Genomic DNA, 19,074 nt, shown 5'->3' on the forward strand with positions numbered 1-19,074 from the left:
GACTTCTCCATTGGTGGTGGTGTAATGTCCCTGAACAACTTGCAGGGATCCAGGAGAAAAAAACACCATTCATAAGGAAAGGATAAACTATGGGAGTGGAAACGCCGAGAAAAAGCAACTGCCTGAATACAGAGGTTGAGGGGACATGACAGAGGATGGACTCTAAATGAACACTCTAATGCAAATACTATCAACAAAGCAATGGGTTCAAATCAAGAAAACACCTAATGCCCAGTGGACTTACACGTTGGCTATGGGGGGTGGGGGTGGGGGGAAAAGAAAATTATCTATGTCTTTAACGAATAATGCTTGGAAATGATCAAATAAAATATATTAAAAAAAAAAAAAAAGGATTGATGGTTTCTAACCCACTTCAAACTAAATAGCTTTGGGCTGTGAGTCACCTGGTATAGCGCTCTAAGGGTTTCAGGGCCTCCTGAGGTCACACTGCTACAGTTTTTCATATCTATAAGGGTGTAGTGTTTAGAGCACTATAGGTTTCCAAACTGTAGGACTTACCTGTTTGAACAGCGTGGGCTTCATGACCCCTAGATATAAGCAGTTTATAGGCTTTAGCTACTATTGGAGCATTTCTAGATTTAGGTACTTGGAGTTCTGTGAATTTCTTCATCATTTTTTTACTGTGATACTATTTTTCTTCCTTTTTTAAAATGACTGAGCTTAAATAATTAACTAATTAATTATGCTCCCCCCCCAATTACATGTAGAAACAATTTTTGACAATTGTTTTCTGATATTTTATGATTAAGATTTTCTCCACCACCCAAGGTGGTAAATAGTATGATATAGGTTATATTAGGGCTTTTATGCAATACATATTTTAACATTCCTCATGTCATGACATCCCACATTCCCTCCAACATTTATCTTTTTTCTTTTTGGTCATATAAGTCAATCTGATAGGTGTGAGGTGATATCTTAGTTGTTTTAATTTGTATTTCTCTAATCAATAGTGATTTGGAGCATTTTTTCATATGACTATATAGATAGTTTTAATTTCTTCCCTGAAAACTGTCTATTCATATCCTTTGACCACTTATCAATTAGGGAATGCTTTGTGTTCTTATAAATTTAACTCAGTTCTCCATATATTTGAGAGATTAGGCCTTTGTCTGAGATATTTGCTATAAAATATTCTCATCTTGGTTGAATTGGTTTTACTTATACAGAAACTTTTTAGTTTAATGTAATCAAAATTATTCATTTCATTTTTTGAAATGTTCTCTATATTTTTTGAGTTACAAATCCTTCCCTTATTCATCAGTCTGACAGGTAAACTTTTCCATGTTCTCCTAATTTGTTTATGGTGTCTCTTTTTATTTTTAGATCAAGTATCCAATTTGACTTTATTGTGGTATATGGTATGAGATGCTGGTTTATGTTTTATTTCCATCGTACTGATTTTCAGTTTTCTGAGCAACTTTGTCAAAAAGTGATTTCTTCTCCCAGAGGCTTGGATTTTTTAGTTTATTGAATGCTAGGTTACTATGGTCATTAACTACTGTGTGCTGATTCCATTGATTCACTACTCTATTTCCTAATCAGTGCCAGATTGTTTTGATGATTATTGCTGTGTAGTATAGTATAGTATAGTATAGTATAGTCTATAGTATAGTATAGTATAGTCTATAGTACAGTATAGTATGGCTACATACATCCAGATGAATTTTGTTATTTTTTCTAACTATATGAATAATTTTGTATAGTTTTAATTCATATGACACTGAATAGGCAAATTAATTTAGGTAAGCTTGTCATTTTTATTATATTAGCTTGACCTATCCATGAGCAGCTAATGTTTTTCCCATCGTTTAAGCCTGACTTGTATGAAATGTGGTATTATTTTTCAATATTTGCTGCTATATATATGGAAGACCTAGGCTCCTCTGTGAACTTTCATATTATCATCTTCTTAGAAACTCTTCTCAAATCAGTTTTAATCATTAAAAATAAATTGGCATTAATTTTGAGCTATGTGGACGTGTTCAGGGAGGACTAGTATCTCTAGTAGAAGGGCTTTCTGAATCCTTTTCAGGGCTGCTCATCCACCTTTAGTATCCACCTTTCACCCAACTCTCACTTGTGGCTCCAAGAAGCTATAGCAGGCACAAGGGACACAAAGCAGAAAAACCATCTCAGCACATAAATAAACCAGGTTGAGGGTAACCAATGAGCCTCAGACTTTCTGGTGAGTTAGGTGGATGTCTACCCCAAACATGTGAAGACTTCTCCTGACCAGTTGGGCAAATGAGAACAATTTGATCCAACGGCCATTAAGGTGGCTAAAGCAGGCACTATGGAGTATTTAAAGCATGGTCAGACACTGATGACACCAAGGTCATATGATCCATCACAAGCCAACACTGGTAATCTTGATATCTGTCTTGCTGCTGGACTTCAATGACTGGGTCATGACTTTGTGCAACTCTGATTCACTTTGACAAAAAGCAAAAGACGAATAACTTTGCTGGACTAAAGAAAGGAAACAATCAAACTAAACCATTCATCATTCTAGTCACATGTGAAGATATTAAAATACTGTATTTTTACCTATACATTACTAAATACATGTTAAATATTGTTATGACTCTAGATTTTAAAGTCCATATTTCTTGGTTCTGTTTTCCTCATTACTTTAAATCAACTAGATTCTTTCAAATTAGTTTTCATAGATCAGTAGAGATTCTAGATATCCAATATATGATATCCAAATTGTATAGAAAACAAATAATTCATATTTTGAGTCATATTCAGAATTTACATTTGCCAAATACAGTATAATTTAAATTTTAGTTAATGTGTATTTATTTTCTCTCTTCTGTAGTCAAATAAAACAAATGTCCAAATTGGTGAAACCTTCTGTCATTAGGTGGGGAGCATTCCATATCACCAATTCTCTGGAAGCATCGTTGATCACTGAATTGATAAGAGTTTTTAACTCTTTCAAATTGATTCATTTTTCTTAAAAATTGTTATTACTGTATATAAGCTCCTTCTTTTGCTCACTTCACATCAGTTCATACAGAAGTTTTCCAGGTTTCACCGAACTGTCTCATATGTCATTTCTTACAGCACAACGGATTCACATTCATATGCTATAATTTGTTTTAGGCATTTTACTCGCATATGCTTGCATGTGCTCCACCCAATAGAAGAAAAAAAAGAGAGGCATGCTGTGTACAAGTTTGTGGAGTAGCTGTTATTGAAGGCTTCTCATTGGTCTTGTTTACTTCACAGTTTTTTGTAGAGTTTCCCAAGCATTCACTGCATATCTTCATTATTCACTTTTTAATCTCAAATTTTGTGTTGCAATTATGCCCCTAAAGAGTAGTGCATGCAAAGTCAGTTGTGTATCTTAGTGAGAAAATAAGAGTATAAGATTAACTTTGTGCTGGAATATCAACAGCAAGTTTGGTGTTAATAGACAATTTGTTCTGTTCATGAAAAATAGGAAAATATTCATAAAAGTTTTTGTGAATCTGTCCTAGTAGATGCTAAAATAACCTCTCAAGTTTAAAATCTCCAGTGAAAGATTATAATTTTTAAACCCTTATTTCCTATAGGTTCGATGTATCAGCATGCACATTTTTGATACACATGCACGCACACACACACAGAGGACACAGGTGTGTAAAACTTTTTCTCTTTTAAAATTTCTTTGGGTATAGCCTCATAGTAGTATTGCTGGGCTAAGGGTATATGCAATATAGTCTTTGGAGGAATAGTTCAAAATTGCTTTCCAGAATGGCTAGACCAGTTCAAAGCTTCATCAAAAGTGCATTAATGTGCTTGTTCATGATGTGATTTTAAATATGATCTTACTCAATAAAACAAGAAAGCATGAGATATCAGAAAGATCAAGTACTTGGAATCAGAAGACCAGGGTTCAAGTCTGAGCTCTGCAATTTAACAGCTAAACAACTCTACTCAATTTATAACCTTTCTGTTTTCTAATCTTAAAAACAATTGTGTACAACTCATTTAATGAATTTGTTGTGAGAAAAGCCCTTGGCAAACTTTTAATTCATAAATATTAACTTAGTGCATATATAATTTTTTATTTTTCATGAAATTCATGTTACATGGAGAAAATTAAAGCTTTGAGAAACTAAAGTGACGTGTCCAAGAATCACAAAGCAACAGAGCAAGCGATTCTACTACAATATGTTATCTTGTTTTAAACAATCTAAAATGTTATGGAAAAACACAAATACAGGTGTTGGGAAATAAACAAATTGAAGTTATCTAATCCTCACAAAGAAAATGCTAAATTCTAGAAAATATGTATAATTTGTACACAAAGTAATCTTGATTTGAAGTACAGAAATGGTAGTTGGCAACTAGAAATTTTCATTTATTACAAGTAGCAGAAGCAGGTTCTCCAAAAGGTGGAAAAATTTAAAAAGTTTTATATTTTTCTCAAAATGATATTGATAATAATTTTAAAATTAATTCATAATGTATGTAACTTTTAAGAAATTTTATATTGAGTTTATAGGGAGCTTATATTATTTACCATACTCCAAAAACAAATGAGTATTAAAGGTAAGATTACCACAGAGGCATCATTAAATCAATCTGCTGCTCTATTTCTTATTTGGTTTGGAGAATATGTTAAACCCACTTATGATGTTTATAACATCATACAACAAATTCTACCACAAGTTCAACAGAATAAACTGACCTACTTAAATAACTTTCTTAGAATTGTTTGACATGATTTCAACAGATGAAGAATAAGAGTTTGTGAATTTAGGCAACCAAAAAAAAATCTCTAATGGTTCAAAGGCACAGAACTTTAAATATCCACTATAAATAACAGTGCCTTGGAGAAGGGACAAAGGAGACAGACAGGAAGAAAGTAGAAAAAAAGTTGCATGAGCCACAGCGTTTTAAACTACACCCCATTTCACAATCTAAAATTGAATAACAGTAATGGAAGAAAAAATAGTATAGTTATAAACAGCTTTTTAGAATGGCACTCATATTAGAAAAGATATAAATTGTAATGTACCTTCGATTTTACTGCTATTTATATAACTGACAAGACATTCAGAGCAATTATTACAAGAGATTTAACAACACAAAGGCATTAACAGCTGATTTTAAGCATCACATTTTAATGGGTCTTATAAATCCTTTTATGATGGAAGCTCTAGTTTTCAATGTATTATTGTAAAAACAACGAATTTAAGGTCAAAGCAGACATTATAGCATGCCATAAGTTTAAATTTTGTTCTAAATTTCCAACTGGGAAACAGCAATTTAATGTTGAGGGATTTTCTAACAAGCTTTTACTACAAAAATATATTTCAGACAAAGCTTTTTTGTTTAACATGCATGATGTGAACCACTGGATTCTAAGAATTGTATTTATATTTTGTCATTGTATGGCAGCAAGATATGGGATACAACTGTTTCCAAAGAACTAAAAATGGCTATCATGCAGAGGGCAATGGAGATGAGTATGGTGGGCATGAGCATGTTACAGCATATTATCAATGGGGAATTTAGAAGATAGTAATAAAAGATGTCACAACAGAAATGTATGATGAAAAAAGAAAATGGGGTAATACTATATAGTCAGGGAAAGGGATGGAAGGTGAATAACTCAAGGGATGGCAAGTATTCTACTTATATCCTTACAATGGTTGTAGAAATTGTAGAAACTCATCAAGGTTCAACATACTGAAAGGGCACCCAATAACAACCTTCTGAGAGAACACACATAAGAATTATTGGAGCAGGCATAGATGAGTTGCATCAAAGTTGATTAGACTATAGAATCATTTGTCTTGTTGCAACTTGAGCCTGTAAATTTTTACAACATGCATAATTTTGAAATAATTCAATGCAATTTCCTACTGGGACATTACTAAAATAAAGAAAAAACACTTGATTTTTTTCCCCTAGCATTTAAATGAATCTCACAATCTAACAATTATTCACTTTATAGGGTAGGTCTTATATGCCTCTTTCAATCTAAGTGAGAAAAAAGTTTAACTAGGTTTTTATATAGTCTAATGCATGTATATAAAGAATAAAGCACCCAGTAAAATCATTAGTACTTTTAGAAAAAAAAATGTGAAGAAAACATATAATGATGATGGTGGTACAATGTCAGTTACAAACATATTAATTAAATAACTTTCAATGAGGTACTTGATATAAACTTTCTCTGATTTAAAAAAGTAATTATAACCATTATCTTATTTTGCCTTTAGATAAAATCTAATACAAGTAACAAAACATCATTTTTTTGACTAATGACATCGTTCTCTTTTATAAGTTAAAGTCCTTCCACAATTCCATATGTGTATGACCCTATTGATGTCAAACTGTTCTGAAACCGTGGCTAAATGAAAGATTTGTGCTAAGAATAGGTTAAAAGTTTTTAATTCTATATAATCACAAGTGTTGATGCCTTGCCAAAACATATAAACTATTTTAAAAAGGAAAAGAACAATCCTAATTTTGTTTTACCTTGAACCATGAGCATGGGCTCTTTGCCACCACCATGTGCCAGCATCTCCCTGCGATAGCGCTCCCCCATTGCCCTGGAGGAACAGACAGATAAGGTTACAGCCACCTGCATTTACAACCTGTTCCGCTTCCAGTCACAACTGTCTCAGGTTTCCCAACTGAACTGACAATGATATATCCGTAATAAATATTTTGAGACACCTTGAGACAATTCTTACTTTCATTCTTTTCCCATTTCCAAAACTTCAATTCAGACTTTCAATTACATTAACATAAACAAATTCAGATGTAGCATATATTATAAAATTATTTTGTTTCATGAAATATCTTTTATAAATAAGTCAATAAAAGATAGCCTTTTAATTACAAATGTTGATTACAACCCTTCAATGTCTTAGTAAGTGCTTTTATATTGGCATGGCCAAAATATTCATTAGCTGATGGTCAACCCTTTTATAATAAGCCTCTTTCTGAACCTGGCTACACTGATCCTTGGCCAACAGAAATATGATTGCTAGGTAGGTACTCAGCACCCTTTCTGGTAGCTGCAGTAACTCTTCTGCTCAGCTTACAGTACCTTTGAGAACTCAGGTCCCCTTCACACTGTGATAGAAATGGAGGACACACTATCAACAGGAAAAACATAATATCATACAATCTTTTGTATAAGACAACCTTTAAAAATGAATAAATCTGGATTCATGGAAGTCTTATAGAATGAAATTCTTCCAGTTAGTGAAAATATAGTCCATAGAGGAGTCAATAATTACCTTGTTGGGAGGGGGGTATGAATGATATAGTTGAAAGTACAAAACTTGGATGCTTGATGCATTTTGCTGTCAATGAATCTCTCTGCATGTATTTCCCCAAGCACAAAACCAGGGAGTTAGACTAGAGTGGTCTTTGTTTCCTTCTTTCTCTACATCTTATAATCCTAAACTACATGTTCAAAAGTGTTAGTCTGCCAAATTGGCATGTCTCTAACTCTCCTGATAGTAACAGAGAAACAATTATTTTTTCTTAAATACCAAAGCTTTCATGGTAATATTGAACCAATTACCTTTCAGGTTAGGTAGTTTGTAAAGCAATGTCCCTGTTCATATAATTCTATTCAAGTTACATAGCTAGTACAGAATGTGCCAGGATTGTTACAAGATATATATTTTGGCAACTTTTTGTCAATTCAACAATCATCTATTACATATATACTATATGCCAGGCATTGTGCTAGTCTCTGGAAGCACAAGTACAAAAATGAAATCATTTTTACCCTCAAAGAGTTTATATTCTACTGTAGGAAATTATACACACACACATATGTAAAGGTATTTATTACAAATATATACAGGGTAAATGCAAAAACTCTTGGAAAAAGTAGCCTTAAACATTAATCTTCTTCTAATTAATTAGTTTGTTTGTTACATTAAAAGGCCCAGTTAATTCCCTCTCTCTCCTGCCCCACCATTAGAGAAGGCATCATTGACAAAAAGATATATGTATAAATAAAACTGTCTTATTTCTATTTATCACTTCTTTCTCTGGAGGTGGATAGACACAAGTCATTCTTCAAGCAATATTTCTGTTGTATATAATGTTCTCTTGGTTCTGGTCATTTTATTTTTCATAATTTCATGTAGATCTTTCCATGTTTTTCCAAAATTTATCTGTTCATCATTTCTTATGGCATAGTAGTATTTCACCACAATCATTTGCCATGATTTGGTTAGCCATTCTCTAACTTATGGGGATCCTTTCAATTTCCAGGTCTTTGCCACCACAAAGAGAACTGCTATAAATATTTTAGAAGATGTATGCTTTTCCTTTTTCCCTGATCACCTTAGGAAAGAAATCTAATAGTGGTACTGCTGGGTCAGAAGGTATAAGTCTTTGAACACAATTCCAGATTGCTCTCCAAAATGGCTGGATCAGCTTACAGTTCCACCAACAGTGTATTAGTGTTCTCATTTTTCCATATTTCCTCTTTTTATCATTTTAGACAATATGATAGGAGTGAAATATCTCATTTGTTTTCATTTTCATTTCTCTAATCAATAATGATTTAGAACATTTTTTAATATAGTTATACATAGTTTTGGTTTCTTCATCCAGAAACTGTCTGGTCATATCTTTTGACCATTTATCCATTGGAAAATGGTTCATATTCTTATATATTTGACAAGTTCTCTCTATATATTTTTTCTTATATATATATATATTTTAGATATGACATTGCTATCTGAGAAAACATCTATAAAAATTTTAGCCAACTTATTATTTTCCTTTAATCTTGGCTACATTCATCTCTTTTGTATAAAACCTTTTCAATTGAATGTATTAAAATTATTCATTTTATATCTCACAATGCTTTCTATCTCTTGTTTATTCATATGTTATTCTTCTATCCATAAATCTTATAGGTAAAATAATCTTGGTTCTTTAAATTTACTCATATCTCTTTATATGCCTAGGTAATGGATCCATTTTGTTCTTATCTTAGTAAATGCTATGAAATTATTGGTTTATTATCTAAAAGCCAGATTGCTTTCTAGTTTTCCTAACAACTTTTCTATTTCATAGCCAGTACCATTTAATCATTTCTTCTTTACAATATAATTCAAAATCTGGTACTGCTAAACCACCTTCCTTAAATATTTTATTAGTTCTTTTGCTATTCTTGACTTTTTGTTTTTCCAAATGAATTTTCTTATTTTTTCTAGTTTAATAAAATAATTTTGCTGGTAGTTTAACTGGGGTGACATTGAATAAGTAGATTAGGTAGAATTATCATTTTAATTAAATTAGTTCATCCACACAGGAATAATGAATATTTTGCCAATTATTTAAATTTTACTCTACATAAAAATGTTTTATAATTATGTTCATGTAGTTTCTGGGTTTGTTCTGGCAGATAGATTTCTAGGTATCTTAATATATCTACGGTTAATTTAAATGGATTACCTCTTACTATTTTCAGGACATTGTTGGTAACATATAAAAATGTTGATTTATTTGGGTTAATTTCATATCTTGCTACTTTGCTAAAAGTGATTATTTTCAGCTAATTTTTAGTTGAATCTTTAGGAATCTCTCTCATGATATCGCATGCAAAAAGAGTTAGCTTTATTACCTCTTTGTCCATTTTGATTCCTTCAATTTTGTTTTCCTCTCTTATTGCTATTGCTGGCCAGAGGGGGTGAGAGGGAGAAGGTGGAGAGGGATGGAAGAAGAGGGAGAAGGAAGAAGGGAATTAGAGAGGGATGATGAGAGAGAGAGATAGTGCACACTTCTTCCATCATTACCTAATCTTAAATCTCTAAGAAACCAAGGCTTGAAGCTGAGCTGTTGGTAAAGGGATTTGGAGAATTAAAGATACAGCTAAGATTGGAGACTTCCTAGGTAGACTACACATTCTCTTTTTCTCTTTACTAATAAATAGTTATAAATCTAATATAAGGTCTTCAAGATAAATTTCTAACTATAACAATAATATTTGCTCCATTTTTGTAAAATACCATGCACCACTAAGAAAAGATTCTTCATTCTATTTCCATTCAGTTCTCTCAAGATAGATGTCATCTAACTTATGTAAGATTTTGCTTATCCCTGTGACTTCTTTGATTTCTTATTTATTTTTCAGTTACTTTTATCTACTTTTTAAAAGGAAATGTTACAACTATTATAGTTTTATTATTTATTTCTCCCTGTAAATCCTTTAGCTTTTCCTTTAAAAATTTGGACACTATAACATTTGGTGCATATAGGTTTAGTAATGATAATTCTTCATTATCTATTATATCTTTTAAACAAAGTATTAGTCTTAAAGCGAGGGTCTTACTCTGGGGCCTGTGAACATGTTTTATTTTTTAAATAGATTGATAACAGTATTTCAATATAATTAGCTTTCTTTTCAGTCTTTTGCACAGCATACATTTAGGACTATTACCCTGAAAGGGATCAGTAGACTTAAGTAGAGTACCATAGGGGTCCAAACGAATGGTTGAGAACCCCTGCCTTAAAGGGAGCAGGGGATTCTAAGAGTCTAAAGTGAAGTGAGAAAACATTCCAGGTTTGGGACAAGTTCCTTAAAAGGAAGGGAGTATTAATAGGATATTAGGCTAAGGCATGGAGGAGATAAGAATGAAAGAAGTAGTACATTTATACAGGTAGTGGTGAGGCACACATTTAGAGTTAGTGGCAACAGGAGAACTACAGTCAGTCCAGGAGATACCGCTAATGCACCTAAGTCTATTGAACTTGATCTTCCATTTGCCTTTCTTGGTTAAATCTTATTAGTCCATCTTCAGGCATTTTGTTGTTCACTTCACTTACCTAGTTTGTGTTCTGCTCTCCCATGTTACTCCCATTTGAGTAACATCCAGTAAGGATATTTGGCACCAAAAATTTGAAATGTGCTAAGTATGTTGCATTTTTGGTAAATTTTATTCATTCAAATTTTATAGTTATTACAAAGCTAGTTAAACACTGCAAATAAGCACATATACATAAGCAATCATATCAAAGAGAAATAAAGGCATTATCAGCAAGAGAACAGCATATATTAAATTGAAGCCGAGTCAACAACATTTTAGTTTTTTTAAAAATCTTAGAATTGATAATAATTATTAGTTCCAAGGAAAAAGAGTGGTAAGGGCTATTCAATTGGGATTAAGCAATTTGCCCAAAGTCACAGAGCTAGAAGTGCCTGAGACCAAATCTGAACCCAGGATATCCAGTCTCTAAGCTTGGCTCTCTATCCACTGAGGCACCCAGCTACCCCAGTCAACAATGCTTTGGTAATCTCTTTCTTTAGATTAGATAATTTTGCTTCTTCTTATTTTATAGAATTAAGTTATATTCCAGATGTTTTGAGTTGCATCTCCAAACACTTATCTTTTATAGTCAAATTAAGGCTTTAAATGCTTTGAAAATAATGAGACAAGCAAAACATCTGGTTGTAGTCTGAAAAGGAGACTGTAGAAAATAAACATACTGGTGCTAAACTATGGACACAATTTAACATTATGTTAAATCAGGTTCATGTAATACACTAACAAATTTTGGTCAATTAACCTGAATAAAGGGTCATAAGTTATGGAATACAATCTGAAGTTGAAGTGAATTCTCTTAGAAAAAAATGTGGTGCAATGAAACAAAGATTCCTAGGTTAGGAATCAGAAGACTTCCATGTGATTTTCATGTCTGCCATTACTAGCCCTGACACTTCTCTGAGCCTTAGTCTTCCCTTAGCTACCTGATAGGTTGTGAGAATTAAGTGAGATAATCAAAATGAAAAATGTTTTGAGAATGGTAAAGCTCTCACATTTAGTAATAGTAGTGGTGGTAATAGTACTAATAATAACAGTAGCAGAAGTATATAGTATTATAATATAATATTACTATTACTAGAAAAGGTGGTAATAATAATAATAATAGTTGTAGTAGTATTAGGTCTACAGAGTCCATGCTTTACAAACTACTTATTCTATAAAGGTAAACAGTTCAATATTACAAAGAAAGGTTTGGTGCTCAAGAAGAATAATTGTTTACCTGTTATTGTCAGGTGGGTTAGAAAACATGCCAATTTGACTAATACTTTTGAACACGTGGTTAAGTGATTATGGTTTAGGATTATAAGGTATAGAGAAAAAAAGGAAACAGTAGATCTACCCCTTTTCCTCTTCCCTTAAGATTCCCTTAAGGAAGTTGTGAAAATGGATTATTGTAGGTGATTGGAAAATTCTTCTGGAAAGGAATACTTAACAGGTAGGTAAAACATTTTAAACTAGTCCACCAACAAGCATTTATTAAGCACCCACTATGTGCCAGACATTATAATAGGCCATGAAGCTACAAATATGAAGAAAAAAATCAGATAAATTATCCTTGTCCTAAAGCAGCTTATATTCTAGAGGAGGAGACAACATGTACACATACAGAAGTGGGGCAAGGGGTGCAGAAGGATCAGCAGCTGAATCCAGAAAGGCCTTATAGAGGAGATAGTATTTGAACTGAGCACTGAAAGAAACTAGGAATTTAAAGAATTTTAGCAATGGTTATGATACTAGCTGCACCAGTGTTAACAGTCAATTTTTCTTCAGGTACAAACTTAAGAAAATAAAGGGCTTACATAAACGTGGAGCCAAGGCAAAAAAGGTTTTCTGAAACAAACCTTACCCTCTTTTGCTACTACCTTCCCTTTTCTTTTTGAAAACCTGTCTTACACTTCAATATTTCAAGGATCTATGACTTCAACAGTGTGAGGAATGAAGATCACCTCTAACTGGGAACATTATAATCTTCAGGTAAAAAAAATTACCACCTGGTAATCAACTCTTATCATCAAAGGGAAATCTTTTGCTTAATGTTTACTTTATCTGGTATTTTTTCCACATTTTCTAAAAAATGGATTGCCTTTCCCTTGTCTAGGTACTCAGCTGCTTAGCTACCTGGTAAACCACAAAGCTAGGAGTTGTCAAACTCAGTGGTACCATAGCTTATTCCCTCAGAACCCAAAATAGCAAGTGCTAATCTGACAAATATAACTATGCAGTTATGTGAAGAGTAGCATATAGTAGTCTGGCAATAATAGGTAAGGAAACTATTCTTTTTTTAAAATTTTTTTATTTTTTATAAAAATGCTTACCTTCTGTCTTAGAGTCAATATTGTGTATTGGCTCCAAGGCAGAAGAGTGGCAAGGGCTAGGCAATGGGGGTCAAGTGACTTGCCCAGGGTCACACAGCTGGGAAGTGTCTGAGGCCAGATTTGAACCCAGGACCTCCCGTCTCTAGGCCTGACTCTCAATCCACTGAGCCACCTAGCTGCCACCAGGATACTATTCTTAAGATAGGTAAGTGAGGTGGCACAGCAGATAGAGTATCAGGCTTAGAGTCAGGAAGACTTAAATTCGGATCCAGTCCCAGACACCTACTAGTGAGGCCTTGGACAAGTCACTTAAATTCTGCCTCTCTCAGTTTCCTCAAGTATAATATGAGGATATCAGTAGCACTTACCTCACAAGGTAGTTGTGAGGATCAAATGAGATAATATTTGTAAAGCACTTAGTACAGTATCTAGTACAGGGTAGGTAAATGTTTATTCCATTTTCTTCCGTCAATAAAATGAGGGATAATAATAGCACTTTCCTCTCAGGTTCTTGTGAAGATTGATTGAGCTAATATCTGTACAGCACATTGCAAATGTGAAAAGTATGATATAAATGCTAGGTAATATTATTATCATCCTCATTTTACAGATAAGGAAGTTATCTATATAAGATAGTAAGTGTCTTGTTTAAGTTCAGTTAGTAAATGTCAGAGATGGGATTCATAACAAGGCCTCTTGACCCCAAAGGTCCAATACTTTGTGGGCTAACTAAATAAACTGCCTGGGTTGCTAGTATCCTGGTCCCAAAATGTGGAAAAGATGTAAAGGGAGGTCAGTGTGTGACTTTATAAGGAAAAGTTGGATTTTGTTTTGAAGGAGTACTGCTAGCCTCCTTTTGGTTAGTCACTGAAATTTAATTTCATTAATTATTGATATATATATATATAATATATGTATATTATATATATATAAATAATTAATAAATTAAGTAGGAATTCTTCATTATCTGAAATTATGAGAGAATGAGGTGAGTTAATTTCCCTTTTTTCTTTTCTTAAGAAAAAAAAAACCCCAAACCTTTTACCTTCCCATCACAGAATCAATACTGTTACTGGTTCCAAGGCAGAAGAATGGTATTGGAGGCTAAATTATTTGGCATTTAGAAAATGTCTGAGGTCAAATTTGAACCCAGGATCTAGGCCTGGCTTTCTATTTACTGAGCCACCTAGCTACCTCCCAGGGTACGTTAATTTTTAATGACAGTTTATATTTTGGAGAGTAAAAACTCCTTTCTTAAGAATTATTAAGTATTCTTAATTCTTAAGTATTCTTAAGAATACTGTAAAGGGAATTCTAAATAAAGTATATTGGATGTTCTTTAACCTTCAATAGATGCTTCTGAGTCACTATTATAACTACCATACTGTCAAGTGATTGCATGAGCTATTCCTGCAGGACCACTAAAGTATATGAAGCTGTTTGCAGTTACATATGCTGAAGGGCAAGATAGCTCTATTTTTATAGAGCTTTTTCTGCTTTTTTTTTTTTTGGTCTCTTTCATGTGCTCTTCACTGTCACTTTGCTCTGCTGCCAGTGCATACTCTTGTTTCTCAACTGCTACCAGCTTTTATACAGTAATGATCTGAGTAAGAGGGCCCTAAAAGTCATTTTGCCTTTTAAATGCCATAAATAGCATGAGGCTTATAATAGCCATTTGTCTATAAGAAAACTCAATCCTAAGTCTGGGATTTAATTCTTCATAACCAAAGTTGTCCAAAGCATGACCTCCAGAGAAATGGGATCTAGTATAATTGAGATTATTGACACTTTATACATTTTTTTTCTTACCTGTTAAATGGGTCCTGCATAAAACACTCTTTCCAAACCATGGAAGCTACTGCCCTAGACATGAGGTAGGAGTAGTACTTGGCACCATACCCTACAAGATGACTGAATCTCAGTTGCCAGGCCTGGATTGAAGAGAAGAAAAATAGCACTAGGTTTTGCGAATGCAATGTTCTAAAAAGAAAATGAAAGCATTTAAATAAAAACCTCAAACAAATTCTGCCAATCTAAATTGTACATTGGAGAGACAATCAATCACTCTAATTAATGTTTTTAACATTTTATATTCTAAGGGGTTATATCATGTAAATGCAGAGTTTGATCTTTTACCAAGAGTTTGGTCTTTTTTTTATTTATTTCTAAATATTCTAACACTTCCTCTCCTTTTGCCACATTTAAGTTATACGAACAGAACAACTTGGGTGAAATTAAGTGAAACAGAGTTATTACAAGCATATAAAAAGCAGTGATCAGGAATTGTCAAATTTTCACAGATAATCATCATAAAATATTGCTGTTTTGTGTACAAGGTTTTCCCAGTTCTGCATCAGTTCCTGTAGATCTTTCCAGCTTTTTCCTGAAATCATCTTGCATCAAAAGCTAAAGGAACTGAAATCCAATGAGGTTTCACAAAGTATAGAGAACTATTGAGGAGGTAACATGATGCCATGGGAGGATCACTGGACTTGAGTAATATGACATATATTTGGGTTGATAGTACTGACTCTGGCACCTATGAGCCACAAGGCTATGCCAAATACTTTACTTTTCTGAACCTTAGTTTTCTCATCTGTTACATGGAGTAATGCTACCTATCTCATAGGGCTATTGGTAAGAAAGTGTTTTGTAAACTATAAGGTCCTTTATAAGTGAGACATTATTCTTTCTTGACTAGAAAGCTAAGATAGGATAATACAGCATCAATAATTTGGGGAAATACTGCCAAGCATTTATAGTAAACTAATTGGTATATCTTCATAGCCAGCTTGGAATGACCAATTATCAGCAACAATTTAAGCAACAAAAAATTTGGAGTTCTTAAAACATTGTTATTTTTCAATAATGCTGCATTGTCTAAGAACAATTTTCCTGAATCAATTTTCAAACACTGAAGAACAACAAAATAACTCTAATTTTGGTTTTGGTACAAAGTATTCTTAAAAATAAAGAGTGCTATAAATCCTTTCAAAAACTTGAAGAGTTATCATGATACCCCCAAATTTCTTCTCTAAGTTAAACATTCCCACTTTCTTTAATGAACTGGTATGAAAGAAACTGCTGTTTTGTTGTACAAAATAACAATATTCATTAAAAGATGATAATATCTGAGAAACAGTAGGCCAACTCCATAATATCAGGGAAGGGTTAGAACCCTTAAGTTCTGCTGGTATACAATGTCCAAAATCTAGGTAAAAGCTTCCAGCTGAATGAGTGGGTCTCTGGTGACACATGTACATGAAGTCATGGATGGAAAATAATCTGTAGAACCAGAAGAATAGCTGCATTGACTCTAGATATTGTGAACAAGGGAATGACCAGAAACAAGGAAATTTGAAGTTTGAAGAAATGCATCTGAAGAGGAGCAAATGGAACTTCACAAGACCTAAAGGGATGGGATGGAATTCCATCCAGGCTCAAAAGCATTTGGAGGAAAAGACCCAAAGTTCTTATCTAGGACTCTTTGGAGTTGGATGGGAGGAATTATAAATCTCTATATCCTTTGCTTGAACAGAAGATCTCAATTCTCAACTGGGGCCAATATTTGGGATAAAGACTCTCTTTTTCCCTTAGGGGAACCCAGAGCTTATTCCTGAAAAGATTTCCTTGGTTAAATCCTCAAAAGCTATATAGGAAAGAAACTCTTAGGGACTTCCTCTTTCCTCTGTCCTTTCATTATCCTTTCCTTACTTTTTTCAACAACCTCAGACCCAAATAAATTAGATATCTTGATTTATAATAGAACTTGAATCAGAGCCTTTGTGTTAGGAGGGGAGCTTCAAATTCCATCATTACAAGAAGGAGGCTGAAGGAAAATCTGACTTACCTTTTTAGTCTAGCCTGACTGACTCCTCTGCTTAGGGAAGGGGGGAGGAAGTGTCACATGGAATCCAATCCCCAAACAGCTGTTCATTGGTTCCTTCCTTTTCAAAGTCCCCTTGCTATTACAATTTTGGCACCCCAGGTGTGATTAATTAAAATGTACTAATTAATTATTAAAATTTTTAAATTAAAAAAATAAAATTAATTAAAAAATAGAAAATATTTTAAAATTTTAAAGTTCCATTTGCTCCTCTTCTGATGCATTTCTCCAAACTTCAAATTTCCTTTTTCTGGTCATTCCCTTGTTCACAATATATAAAAGAGGTATAATAAAACAAAAGCAACTCTGAGATTCTACCTGACACCCATCAAATTAGCAGAGATCATTCAAAACTGATGTGGTCATGATTTTAAAAATTAGGCAAGTATTAGATTGTTAATGAAACTAAAAGTAGCTTCAAACTTTTTGGAAATCAATATGGAACTAAAAAAGGATCCCCCAAATAAGCATAATGCTTGACTTAGAGGTCTTCTACTACTACCTATTCACAAGGAGCTGATGGATAGCAATGAATCCATTAATCAATAAGCTAATCAAGAAAAAAATTTTAGCAGATTAATTGAAATGCAAAAATCTTAAAACCAAGTGTTCAATACTTATGAATTAAATAGAATATCATTGTACCATAAAAAATGTAGAATCATGTATAGTAATTTTCTTTCTGATTGTATAGTTCATTATTTCTTCTTTTGTTTTTTTCTGTCAATGCTTGCAGTAAACGTCAAAATAAGTTTCAATAAAATTTATTTTAAAAAAGAAATTCAAAGTTTTAATACTAAATATATTTATTCTTGTTGAACAAAGAATTTAATTGTGAATATATCTTTCAAATAAAAATAAAATATTCTATGTGAGAATTGCCTCATTATAAACTATTCTTTTTCTAAAAACAAAACCTAGAAATTTACATTCTAATTTATTGAGGAATTTTCTCAAAGTATAAATATATAAGCCTATTATAGCTTAAGATCTATAACAATGTAACAACAAAAACAAGATATAAAAATAAAAGCATATTCAAGACACACTTGTAAATTTAAATATTTTATATTTCTGAAATAAATTGGATATATAAAGAAAACTTTACTCTTAAAGTTCTGTATATGAAACTTTACCTAGATTTTTGGAAATAAGAGAATAAATCTCTTCTTTTTTCTGCCTAAGGAGCCTCCTCCCTTTTTCACTTGTGGATAATAAAGTGACATAAAGGCACAGATGATCCTCACAAGGAATACTGTTTGTTACATTAATGAATCACCTCTAACAAATAGAGAATTACTTTCTCAAAGTAATAAAGTAAAACTCAGAACTTACGGCTCACCATTCCCTTTTCTTTACTGTCTTCAGCAGAGTTTTATACCAAGTATGCCTGAGTTTGATTATTTTCCTTGATTTAGAGAACTAGGTTGCAACAAAGTGTGTCATGAGACAGGCATAAGGAATAGATGCTTCAGTGTGGGGTTTAGGGATGATGGATACATCAGTTACATAATTAAATCCAACAAACATGTCTTAATCATCTACTATGGCACTTTTCTACTTATAGCTATGTGGCAACTGTAGTTGGCAATACATAAGATAGGTTGATAGGAGCAGTAACTTAAATTTATCTGGAGCTTTCAAGTTAATTGTCTTTTACTCATAACCCTGTGGAGCAAGTAAAGCGGAGTAAAGAGGGATAAGAAATATCTACTATGTGCCAGGTACTGTGCTAAGCATTTTACAAATATTTCATTTGAGCCTCATAATGACCTTTTTGGGTAGGAGTTATTAATGTCCCCATCTTACAGCTGAGGAAACTAAGGTAAACATTAGTTAAATGATTTGCCCAGAATCACAATGTTACTAAGTGTCTCAGGTTATATTTGAACTCAGGACTGCTGTCCTGATTCCAGGTCTAGTGACTGAGCCCTCAGCTGATTGGGCAAATATCATCAATTATCATTTTAAAGACGAGAAAGGGGCAGAAACATAGCCTTTGAACACAGGTAACCCTGAATCCAATAGCTTAGAAATTGCT

The 19,074-nt window shown here is 33.0% G+C and overlaps 1 protein-coding gene across 3 annotated transcripts in view; it reads right to left on the reverse strand.

The window, feature by feature from the left end:
• Positions 1-19,074, reverse strand: part of MIPEP (mitochondrial intermediate peptidase) — a 189,192-nt gene that overhangs the window by 40,492 nt on the left and 129,626 nt on the right. Inside the window, exons 17-18 of one of the 3 annotated variants that reach the window (XM_001375696.4) lie at positions 14,957-15,078; positions 6,505-6,578 (exon numbers count right to left, since the gene is read on the reverse strand). In XM_001375696.4, coding sequence (XP_001375733.2) covers positions 6,505-6,578; positions 14,957-15,078 — 196 coding nt within the window. Of the gene's footprint in view, positions 1-6,498; positions 6,579-14,956; positions 15,079-19,074 lie in introns of those variants that run through there. The other 2 variants (XR_008911377.1, XM_056794692.1) reach the window with 2 other exon arrangements.

Source organism: Monodelphis domestica, chromosome 4 (genome assembly GCF_027887165.1).
Source record: "Monodelphis domestica isolate mMonDom1 chromosome 4, mMonDom1.pri, whole genome shotgun sequence".
Classification (NCBI taxonomy): domain Eukaryota; kingdom Metazoa; phylum Chordata; class Mammalia; order Didelphimorphia; family Didelphidae; genus Monodelphis; species Monodelphis domestica.